Source organism: Silurus aristotelis, assembly GCF_946808225.1.
Source record: "Silurus aristotelis genome assembly, chromosome: 16".
NCBI classification, from domain to species: domain Eukaryota; kingdom Metazoa; phylum Chordata; class Actinopteri; order Siluriformes; family Siluridae; genus Silurus; species Silurus aristotelis.
In genome coordinates this window covers 2181442-2194251 of record NC_139589.1, presented here as the reverse complement: position 1 = coordinate 2194251, position 12810 = coordinate 2181442, and the positions used below count along the sequence as shown (strand labels likewise).

The 12810-nt window shown below is 40.5% G+C and overlaps 1 protein-coding gene across 3 annotated transcripts in view; it reads right to left on the bottom strand.

Moving 5' to 3' along the window:
- The window catches only part of LOC310738955 (uncharacterized protein), a 96567-nt gene that overhangs the window by 72930 nt on the left and 10827 nt on the right, over nucleotides 1-12810 (bottom strand). For 2 of the 3 annotated variants that reach the window (XR_014537190.1, XM_083564479.1), the window contains exon 2: nucleotides 2025-2113. Coding sequence is in view for 2 of the 3 variants with exons in the window: in XM_083564479.1 (XP_083420605.1) it covers nucleotides 2025-2062 (38 nt within the window). In the remaining variant the exon portion in view is untranslated. Of the gene's footprint in view, nucleotides 1-2024; nucleotides 2114-3016; nucleotides 3057-12810 lie in introns of those variants that run through there. The other variant, XM_083564480.1, reaches the window with a different exon arrangement.

Here is a 12810-nt window from a genome sequence, read left to right as displayed (position 1 = left end):
TGGGGATGAACGACATATAGGTTTGATCATCAGGAGTCCACATTTCTCTGAAGGGTTTCCTGCAGTTTCCTACCAATTCATTATGATTTGGTGCTTTCTAGCAGAAAGGATAAGTGAAGGGTAGACTTCCTTTTGCTTCTCGTTGCATTAATATTGGTTACAGGTCAGGGGTTATGCTGACAAAACAAACACATATCACACCCATGATTTGCTTACAGTCATGACTCTCCTTCAACAATCACATTGGATTATTCATTATAAAGAAAGTCTGTTGTGAACCTGCTTTCCTCTACTAATGTTCCCCAACTGAAGAAATGCCGTTTCTGAGGGTGATGCACTGAAGGGAAACAAAGACATCCAGCTGTTTCTTAGGGCTTCCGTCTATGAGGCTTGGTTTAAGAGGACAAATTTAAGTCCCACTCCCCTCCTTCTTCTCCCATACCAATTCGTCTAACCGAGCTCTCTCCAGCCCAGCCGGGTCCCAAGCTCTGGGTCCATTAAAGGGACGGCTGATGCGTGTAGCGTTAAAGGGAAAGGCAGCCCAGTTGCAGGCCCCATGTCTGGGCCAGGACTGCTTCATGAAATATTGAATGCTGGTGTCCCTTAGAGAAGCTGCCTCCCTCATTCTTCGTGCAGGGAGGCTGATTAATATTTTAAACTGCAATCTCCTGCTTGACAAACTCTCCCACATGATTGGGTAAGAGCTCCTCGCTTCCCTTCGCTCCACTCATCTACCCCACCATCACCCACTCCTGTATATTTTTTTCTCCCCTATTTTAACCAAATTTCATTTATGGGGAAATTAATTACGCCCGGTGATTTTTGGATACCTTCAACCTCTCTGTTCCGAGGTCCTCCATGGGGGCCCCTGGTGCTCCCACTGAATGAAGTAGCATCCATTTTTTATGAAGAGCAGGTTATCCTATTTAGTCAGATTAAAACAGACGATGAAAGAATGGTAGCAAAGAAACAAGCCAGGCAGAAATTGCAGCCTCCCGGGTTGCTATTTTTTCTGCTCTCGTTCTTTTTTTGTTTCTGCGTTCTCAGAGACCCAGAAAACTCCAATATTCCCTAAAATGCACATTTTGCCCTCCGCAGAAGCGGTGATCTAGACTGGCATTCCCTTGCCGTCCTTTTGTTCCCTCGCTCAATATTTCATAAGAGTCCAACGACATTTATACACATGAAACAGACGAAACGATTTAATTACACTTCCCCGATTCCATTAGTCATTCGCACAGGAGACAAGTGCAGTATTTACATCTTATTGACTAACATCCAGAATGTCTGTAATGTTCAAATAGAAAATTTTTTATAGAATTAAATCACCATTAACTGCTGTGTGCAGTATATAGACGTGAGTGAGTCCCTGTGAGTGGATTAAATCAAATGCAATATTAACACTGATACACTTCTCTTTGAGGCTCAAAAACATTAAGCTGAGTTTTAAAATTTTGGAGAAACACTTTGCAGGGAACTCTAATCATACAACTCTGTGCTAGATAAGTAATTATAACCTCAATATAGTAATTCCTTCAAAGTCTATGAACGTTATAAGGCAGAACTCCAGTTATATTGTAATGTAGTGTACTGTACAAGCTTTAAAACTAACAAACACCCAGCCCATGTACACAAAACTCTGTTTCTTGCCATGCATTTCACCCCCAGGACTTCAGTGGTGTCCTACCTGAATCAATCAACCTATTCATTAGAAATCTCATACAGTGAGAACGAATGCCATTAAGCAAGAAACCCAATGAACAGAATTCAACAAGTCTCCTTTCACTGTAGCCACAGCTGCACCACCTGCAAATCATCTCTAGCCGAAGCATCGATATTCACCTCATCCCATCTCCCCGGGGTTTTCAGGGCATTTTTTTTTTTTTTTTTTTCTCCAGTTTTCCTGGGGATTTGAAATGATGGCAAATTGTGTGTTTCTGTGAAAATTCTACAGGAAAGTACACACAAAAGTAAAAACGGTTCATAAAAAAGCTTGACAATTGTTTAAAACTGTTTCGACCAACCTTTCCTCACAAGGTTCAGATTTTCTTGTAAAGACCATCTTGTAAATGTCCTTGTAAGTGTATCTGTGACCAAATCAGTTTCTTCTCCTCTGGTGAGAAAAAAAAAAAAATCCATATATAAATCCATATATTTGAGCATGTGCAGTTTGCTCCAGATGCGGTTTGCGAGCCCTGACTAGTGCTGTCTCAGAACATCCAATCAAAGGACGTGAAAATAGCAACGGTATTGTACGTTATTGCCACAAAGTCAGCAAGCCGCAATCAGATTGATTTAAGCAACAGCTTCAAGCAACATGGATTTGAATCTATTTCTATACATGTATACATCCTGTTCCACATTTAGTTCCAATTTTTTATACTTTTCTTGTCCACCCTTTCTGGTAGATGTTCCTCTAGATTTTTGAGTGTGGAGATTTGTACAATTGGACAACATAGAGTGAGGAGGTCTGGGGTTCAGATGAGAACAGGCATTTAATTTACATAAAATCGTCAAATTGCATCCTCGTAGCAACTGCGAACAACAATAAATTACTTTTTTTTTTTTTACAAACTAATCAAAACAATAATTAGCTGAATGTGTTGCAAGTGTGGAAATGAGCAAGGCCTCAAAACTTCCTGTTGCAGAAAGTGTGACGAGGCGGAAATTTGTTTTTTTTATATTTTCACACACATTTTAACACAGACGATGTTCTGCAGGGCCTCTGGAACACAAAGCCACGGCTCTGTGGAAAGCTGCAAGCTCTACATTACGGCGTACGACAAGGTAGAGCAAACACACACACACACACACACACACACACACACACACACACACACACACACACACACACGAAACGACGATCACGTGTTCAAAGCAGTTGAGTGCATCTAATAACATCCATGCTTTAAAGGACAAGGCCACAGGGAGAGTCAGTGAGCACAAATCGATGAGAAAGCTGTGTCTCTGTCAGGGAGGCGAGGCGCTTTGCTAAAGCAGCAGAAGAAACACTCACGAGCACTCAGGCAGAAAGACAGCAAGGTTCCTGCTGATCCTCTCAGCATGCTCTTCTGTTCTCCCACTACTGTGTCTCGCTCACCAAACACACACACACACACACACACACACACTCACACACACACACACACACACACACACTCACACACACACACACACACACACACACACACACACACACACTCACACACACACACACACACACACACACACACACACATACATACACACACACACACACACACACACACACACACACACACACACACACAGCACACACTTGATCTGGGATGAAAAACGAACCTTGGATTCAAACTTTAAAAACAAACACATACAAAACAAAACTAGCATCAGACTAGCATCTTTTCTCAACTGGAAAAATTACTTTTATATGATGGGATCAGACTTAAATCTGCTCTTAAAACTTATTTTTCCACGATAGCGTTCATGTAATTTATTTTATTTTTGTGATGTTTATTAATTTATTAATTTTATTATTTTATTATTATTATTTAATTTCTTCTATTATGCTTAGTAAGCACTTTGAGATCTTTGAGAACTTTCAAAAGTGCTATATAAAATAAAGAGTATTATTATTATTATTATTATTATTATTATTATTATTATTATTATTATTTGTATTATATTTTTAAGTCTAAAATATTTTTTTACTTCAAGCTAAATAAAAAATAAATGCTGAAAAGAACATTTTTTCGCTGGAGTGAAATTAGCGTCTCAAATGTTTGTTTTTTTTTATTTATTATTTCACCTTACAGTGTAAATGTAAATCGTCTTCACTTCATGACATTTTATTTAAAAATATATATTTTCCCCCCAAAATTTTCTTTCACTTAAAAAATTAATTATTTATGAATATTTCAAATCTTTTAGGATTCATATTAATTTTATAAAAAACATTTTTTATTCTAACCAAGCAGTCATTTAAAATGTCTTGCATGTCTCAGTGTTTGGGGGGAATGTACACTGTACAGCCAAATGTTTTCGGACACCTAACCATAAGATTCGTATGTGCTTTTTTGATCATCTCGTTCCACATTTAATCCCCGTTTGCTCTGTATAATAACCTCCACTCTTCTGGGAAGATGTTCCACTAGATTGTGTTTTATTTATCCAGAAGCATGTTATTAAAGTCAGGTAGTGATGTAGGTGAGAATGTAAGGAGGTCTGGGGTGCAGACAGGGTTGGAGCTCAATAGCAGGAGATCTTTCACTTCAGCCCATGGAAAGCAGATGTTCATTGAGCTGTGTTTTTGCACAGGATTGCGCCTTGTCATGCTGGATCAGGTTTGGTACTCATAGTTAAGTTGAAATTTTATGCTACATCCAAAAGCATCCTACTTACTGTAGTTGTGTACCTCCAGTTTGGGAAAGAACTACATATGGCTAAAAAGTGTCCGAATACTTTTGACTATATAATGTATTTGAAATTGGATCCACTCATACAGCTATCAACATTAACAACAACAATATACCAAAAGTCATTCAAATGATTTATAGTAATATTTAAAAATGCATTGAGATTAGTGACGCTTAAATTTTTCAAATGTACATAAAAAAAAAAAAACTTTGCTTATAGATAATTAAATGTATATTTTTTACAAAATAAATTGCATAATATAAACCAATAACCATGCCAACGTTTATGGTTTTATGGTTTATAGTCCGTATGTTAATTATAGCTTCATCGGAAATTATACAGATGTCGGGATTCCCTGCTATCGTGCTTTTTTTTACGGTTTAATTATAAGCGATGCATTTGCATGTCACACACGTACGTGCTGTACGATCCTGCGAAACGAAGCGATTAATTAAGACTACACACGCCGGATTTGTTTGATTTGAGTCATTCATTTGCTGTGTAATGTGTGCTAATTAGGCGTACGCTAATGAGAATCAAATGCGCTAATTATTTTTCAGCGTCACGACACAGGAGTACAAAGATACAGGTCTTTGCAAGCGCTAGATCGTCATTGAAGGAAGGACAAAAGTATTGAGACGCCAGACTTCTCCATCCATACTGGATGTGGTTATTCTGCAAACTGTAGATGTTGGAGACACACAATTGTATCGGACGTCTTTGGATGTTGTGGCATTAGGATTTCCTTTCCCTGTTACCTCCCTATTGCTAACCCGCTCAGCCTTTATCTTCCGTCCCGTTATCACAGTCTAAATCATGTTCCTGTCCCCAGGGCTGTTTGCTCTGAAACACAGCGTCGAACAAAGCACCAAGCAATTCCCACTGAGGATTCTCGGGTGTTTGTGGCATCGGCTTCGTGCCGCACGCAATCAAGCCGTCCCTTTGCTAGCTGTTCTGTTCAGAGAAGAGCGTAGCCAGAGACGCAATTATCTCCATCAAAAGGACTTGGGAAGTGTTTAGATTAATGTAATTAGCAAGGAGATAAAGCTCTTCATCCTCAAAGCCTCTACCCTCAACCCTATCCCTGCCCCCCAAGGTGCAGCTTTGGAGGGAAGCATTAGTGATTTTTAATGATAAAAAAAAAAAAAAATACAATAAAATGTATAAGTGCTATAAAAAAAAAAGGATTTTTGTTGGATGGGTTCAAAAATAGATGAAAACACCCGTTTTAAACGATAAAAGTAACAGTTTAATGTTATAGTCCATATGCGAAGGGGATCATCAAGGTTCAGTTTAGCGGCTTATTTCATTAAGCGCTCGGCTCACAAAGCCTCCCAGAAGCAGAAGATGGAAATTGTCTCCAAACTAGTGTGTGTGTCTCTGGTGTTAGCATAGAAAGGGTTTAATGCAACTCCAAAAATTCTCATATTCGAGCTAAGAGAATCAGAAAACTACATTTGCAGCACTAACAAGGAAGCAGTAATAAGCACAGGAAGGCAGTAACAATTAACATACAAAGACTTGAAGACAAAAACATGACTGGCAATGATGACAAGAAAGCTCTTATGCTAGCAATTGAAGACACACACACACACACACACACACACACACACGGTTGGCTTGGGAATGTGTGTAGCACGTGCCATGCCGGAGTGGTAGATGGCAGGGGGAAGAAAAGTCTGGGGAAGTCTGGGGAGTGGGGGTTTCTCAAGCCAGTGCATTCCACACCAGTCGACCGGCGGTGAGGGGGCCAAAGGCTTCATTAGAGGGAGCTGGAGACTGACCCCAACTGGGGTTCTAGGTGGAAAGGAGGGGTTAGGGTGTGGGGGTGTGGGGGTGTGGGGGTATGGGGTGGCCAAAAGTAGAGTAAGCTGCAGAGGAAAGATTCTCCCCCGGCCTCCCCCTCTACCCGACCTCCCAGATCTCTGGATGGAGGAGCAGAAAAAAAATCAACAGTGCTCCCCTTTGAAGCCGTCTTCTCCTCTGTTTCTCTTTCTCCACGCTCCCTTTTCCCGTGGACCTCATGAATCATGCATGAAACACATGCCCTCCAATACACACACCCCCTTCATATTTTACTTTCTTTCTCTCATTCTCTCTTTTTTTCTCTCTCGACAGCCTGCCTTTCAGACAGGGCATGAAATAGGCAACAAAGGATGAGCACCCATTTGTGTCATGGCTTCTAAAGGCAGCCCATTATCAGGCGTGTTTGACAAATTACTTAACATTGCTGCTCTGCTGCTGCTGATTTCACACACACTCACACAGGAGTCACACACTCCACAATGGTATTGTTAATTAATTACTAAGACACTAATGACTGATCAATGCTGAGTACCACTCAGGACAAGTTTATTCATGGCACTAGAAGCTTTAGCATCAGTATTGTTTTAAATAAGATTCACCCAAACCACAAAATGCCAGGAATTCTTCGATTTTCCTGCTCAACAATGCAAGGTAGATCGGTTTTTAATCCGAAATAAGAAATAAGTGCACGGCTCCACCCAAACTCACACTGATAACGCTTTAGTGAAAATAATCCCTTTGTCAGCGATTTGATGGAACGAAGTGAGAAAATCCGCAAGTATCATTGAAGGCGTGCTGGAAATCAAGTCGACGTTGGTAACACGGCGTGTCAACAAAATGAAAATTAGAACTCCCGAACAACAGAAACAAGAAAGTTAGCTGGCTGGAAAACTTCTACAGGTGAAGAAAAGTTGATGCGTCCCCTGATAGCAGGAAGTAGATCAAAGCAAAGCTCCAAATTAAAAACTTATAAAGCCATACATAGAAAACATGTCGGTGGTATAAGGGAGAAGCTGAGAGAGAAGCCAATTTAGTTCAAGCTGTGTGGTAATGTTGTGGCTCTGAGACACAGCAAAGCAAAAAAGAATTTTCTTACACGTTTGGTTTTGTTGAATTAATACACTTTTACAGTCGCCAGGCTGCTCAGCAGGGAAAAACACACATCATTCACTTTAATTCATCAATTCTGTAAAGCTGCTTTGAGACAATGTCCATTGTGAAAAAAGCGCTATAGAAAAAAAACTTGAACTTGAACTCTTGATAATGGAGCCTGCTAAATGCTGTAAATGTCAATGTTTATCCAATAGAACAAAGATCGTAACTAGGAACATACAACTTGCAAAAAAAAACATTGGAGAGACATTGGAAAGGAAAAAACCAACATAGATTGACAACAGAAGAAATCCCAAGAGTGTGATTAGTAGGCCGTGCATTTCACCCCCAGGCCTTCAGTGGTGTCCAACCCGAATCAGTCCACCTCTTAAAATCCTCATTATGACGCCACGTCCATATAAACCATCAGTATTATAGAGAAGCGCAGTAGATCAGAGTGCTGCATCACACACAGGAATCTCATACAGTCAAAATGAATGTATTTACTAAAACAAAGAAACACAATGAACACAATTGAACACGTCTCCTTTCACTGGAGTCACAACTGCACCACCCGCATGCATCATCTCCAGCAGAAGCATCGATTTTCACTTGGGACTTCGGGTTTTTGTGCATTTTTTCCGCGCTTTACGGTTTTCCTGCCGATTTGAACTGAAGGCAAATTGTGTATTTTTGTGCAAATTCTACAGGAAACAAACGCAAACGTATAAATAGTCCACGAAAAAGCTTAACAAGTGTTTTGAACCGTTTCTGTCGACCTTTTAATCACGACGTCCAGCTTTTCTTGAAAGGTCCATCTTGTAAATGTCTTTATAATTGCGAACAAATCAGTTTCTTCTCCTCGATCAGACAATAAGAATAAAGAAAACAGCTATTTAATCCACACTAATATATTTGCGCTTATATATTTACCTTTGACACCAGGAACACATGATTTGATGGCGGATGTGCTATTCCTGGCAGCCGAAATCATGAGAATACACTATTGGTAATAATTGAATACATATTCATATACAAAAAAATATATTAAAACGTAAGTCAGTGATTCTGATGACCCACCACTGATGGATGTTCCTGCTGCTTTCAGCTCATCAGGCAACTCTTTTCAAGTGAACACTTCATTATTTTATTTGAAGAAGATTTATAAAAGAAGGTAATAACAGTAATCAGTAAGAACAGTAAGAAGGTAAATATAGTGATCATCATCACTGCACCCCGCAACATTGTATATCTGCTACAAATGGACATTCGGTGCAACCCAGATGAGGATGGTTTCCCTCTTGAGTCTGGTTCCTCTCAAGGTTTCTTCCTTATGCCATCTCGGGGAGTTTTTCCTTGCCACAGTCGCCACCGGCTTCCTCATCAGGGACAAACTTACTTATAAAGAACATATTCACTTTTAATCACCACATTATCTGTGTAAAGCTGCTTTGAGACAATATTTATTGGTAAAAGCGCAATACAAATAAAAATGAATTGAATTGAATTAATAAAGAGTTAAAGGTTCACGTGAAAGAGTTTGCAGGATAAACCGAAAGCCGCAGGAACAATAATCAGACAGAAAACAATCAGCGCTGAATTGCATCACACGCATCTTTCTTTTTTTTTAGCCCAATCAATTTCACACCTGAGCATTTAGTCAATTCGAACTTTTGATGGACAAAAAAACATCAAACTCTCTGGAAATAAATGATCTAAAGCCACGTCCACACTAATAAGTTTTTTGTTTGAAAACACACGTTTCTCTCCATTTTTTACTCCCACCCACACTGAGACGCCATTTCCAATCAACGAAAACATAGCTTTTTAAAGAAGGTGGATATGTTTGAAATGATGACATGTTTTTAGTCGTTGCCGCAACAAGAGCTGGAAAGTAAATAAATGGGAGGCGGAAACGATGCAGGTTGAAGTTCAAGTTTTGCTCAAAGCCGTAGAGGGCCGTAAGCGTTTTCAGACTTTTAAGTGTGGATGAGCAACTTCCCTGGTGGTCTAGTGTTTAGGATGTGGCTCTCTCACCGCTGCGGCTCGGGTTCGATCCCCGGTCAGGGAACCAACCCCAGCCATTAGGGTTGCACAAGCCAGTGCACTCTTAGTGCCGGTCCCAAGCACGGATAAAAGGGGAGGGTTGCGTTAGGAAGGGCATCCAGTGTAAAAAATATGTGCCAAATCAAACATGCGGATGATCCGCTGTGGCGCCCCCTGATGGGAGAAGTCGAAAGAAAGTTTTAAATGTGGATGAGCAACTTTTTGCAAAATGGTCGAAAGCGAAGCATATTTAGTGAATTGATCCGGATTTGTGTAGCTGTATTCTCATTATTATTGAAGACAGAAAGTCCAGACAATGTGGAGCATCATGATCAAAGGTATTACATACTATTAAACAACAAAATATCAAATATTCAAGATTGACCTGTTCTTAGATGTAGCGTGAGTACGTTATCAGTGGTAGAACACATTTTCATTCGTGTGGTCTACAAGAAAGTACAGCATAAATTAAAAAAGAATCAGATCACATCCCCGAAGGTTTTTCCTCCAGAGCAGCTAAGACGAGTCACCATCTGTTTCTCAAACTTCTTAAGGAGACACACTTGTCTGGGCTCCGCGTTGGCCTTCTATAAAAGAACACAGCATACTAAAAGAATGAAAGAATCCCAGCGCTCTGCATGGGAGGCCAAAAAAAGGAAAAAAAATGAAAGAGTCTCCGCCTACAATAACGACGAGTCCAAGCATGTACAGTTTGATCCACCTTCCAAGACATGGGCAGGACTTAAGAATCCAACGCGATGACCAGCTTGTTAGCGGCTAATTATAAACTCAGCTATGGCTGTCGGTTCCACCTCTGGGGATCCAACCCAAGATCTTCTGCTATGTGAGTGATGAACACCATCTGTCTTAAACCTGCTCTTCAGAGATGTGTGTGTGTGTCCTGCTTTAGGTCTCAGGGTGTATTGACAGGCTGTCCAGTGAGATCTTTTCAACTCCAGCCAGCTCAAGGAAGCAGCCCACTTGGCACGTTGTTTACAAGAGGCGGCAAAACCGTTGCTGGCCAAGGGGAAATTTTAAAACCTTATAAAAACGATTCTTGATTGATGTGCTCTTATTTCACTTTTCTGATCAGTGATTATCCAGAATGAATAATTTAAGGCAGTGAAAAGTTAATAACATTGAGAATATGAGAGATGGTGAAGGTATGAAGGTATAAAGTGGGTAAGAAGGGTGAGTCCAGTGATAGACAGAGAGGAAGAGATGAAGGGAAGAAAGGAACAAAAGAAGGAATGAAGAAAGTTGAATGAATAAGGGGAGGAATAAAGGTGTGGCAGCATGGACCAAGGGAATCAGAGCCCTAATTGGTACTTAAACACTTGCGGCATGCTGAACTGTTGCTATCATAAGAAATTGATGAATTAACCGAGAGAGAGAGAGAGAGAGAGAGAGAGAGAGAGAGAGAGAGAGAGAGAGAGAGAGTGGGAGAGGCTTCTAAATCTTTTAAGAGGATAACTTACTTGGGCAAAACAGCTGTTTATGCATTATTTGTGCCGTGAGCCATTTACCACCATTTAGGAAGGAAGCAAGGCCTGAGTCTGAGGAGACACCCACAGGGAGCTGGTGCCTGGGAGGACAGAGCGAGAGGATCATTTACAGAAAAAAAAAAGATGAAAAATTCATCCATTGGTAGTTTCTTTAAAGACTTAAAGACCAGACCTGTCAGTTTGTGGCTTGCAGCTTATTGACAAACAGGAGACGTGGGAAAAAGAAGAGAAGAAGGCTGCCCAGGAAGGAGCTACATGATTTATGGGTAGGATAGCACGCCCTCTTCATAAACTTGTTAGCACACAATATTAGTTTGATTGCTGCACATGTTGTCTCTTTTGGGGGAAAAGGCCTGTAGAATTCTTGAACCATTAAACGTTAAAAGAATCCTTGAGGAACGCGATTTTCCTTATAAGAGCGTAGCATGAGGAATGCTGTACTAAATGTTTGCTGACCCTGGTTACATTCTGAATAAAATATACTTTGTGTCAAACCGGGACATTTGAGTTTATAAAAAAAAGGATGGAAACATTTATTTTTTGACATACTTCGACCCCCTTACCTAGAGCCACTTACAACTGAGCAATTGAAAGTTAAGGGCCTTGCTCAAGGGCCCAGCAGTGGCAGAGTGGTGGTGCTGGGATTTGAACTTGACCTTCTCATATGGAGTTCAATGCCTTAAACACTGAGCTACCATTTCTCTCCACCACACAATTTGGTGACCTGCAAATTCCCAAATTCCTGCCAGCAAACTCACCCTGACTCTTCAACAGCTGACATTTACATTTATAGCATTCGTCAGAATGACTTACACTTAGTTAATGTATACACTGAGAGGTTGAGGTTTAAGTGTCTTGATCAGGGGCCTAGCAATAGTAGCTTGGTGGTGTTAGGATTTGATCTCATGACGTTCCTCTAAAAACCAAAGCATTTTCTAAATAGGCTTTATATAGTAGCATAATAGAGCCCAAAGTGCTTTCTGCCCTCTTACGCATACTCGAGCAGAGATCCATGACTGGCTTGTAGATGGTTATTGACTTTAGTGGGAATATAACTCAACAGTTAAGGGTCTGTGTTTCTGCTAAGAACATTGGGAGGATATATCTTAGCACTGCCAAAAATGGGCCCTTGAGCAAGGCCCTTAATCCTATCTTCTCTAAGGGCCCTGTATCATATCTGACCACAAATTACGAAGTTTGTTGGTAGCCTTAACAAATAAATGTCTTTGTTGTGTGTGTCGATAACGTATGATTTCTTAAAGTATTATGATCAACACCACCCCTGCATGACCAAGCTGTCACTGCTGGGCCCTTGAGCAAGGCTCTTAACATTCATTATTACAGAGAAACCTCTAAATCACTCTGGATAAGGGCGTCTGCCAAATGCCATAAATGTAAATGTAATAATCAACACCCATTTTACACTTGAAAATGGTTTCCAGAGTTCCCCTGTCTACCAGAACAGGTTCTGAACTCTACCTGTACCTGTGATGGTCTAAAAGATGTGTGGAGGATAGAGAAGAGGTACAAATGCATTTCTGTGCAAAAGCGAACAGTGTCACCTGCTTCTCCTTCATGTAGCTGCAGTCTACATGCTTTTCTTCCAGAGTGCCTCAGGGCGACAGACAGCTCCATTTCAGCAGCTGCTGATGCTAATCTGGCTTGAAAGATGAAAGTTTGCCCTCTGTTTGTTCTCTAACATCGCGATTTGTCTGTCAAATGCCTGCGGGTGACCCAACCATGGGTGATCCAAGTACACTCAGGAGTCGTACACTCGTCTTCTTGCAAGCATAAAACTGACATATCAATCCTGATGAGGCAACATTTGCATTTCTCATAGGTTTATTATCATGCATGTGTAGGGGTTAAAAAAGTGTCCATGACTGAAAGTAAAGGTATCTAAATGTTGCTCAGGAAAAACTGAAATTCTGATTTTATTGTACTGTACATGTTCCTTGCCTTATAC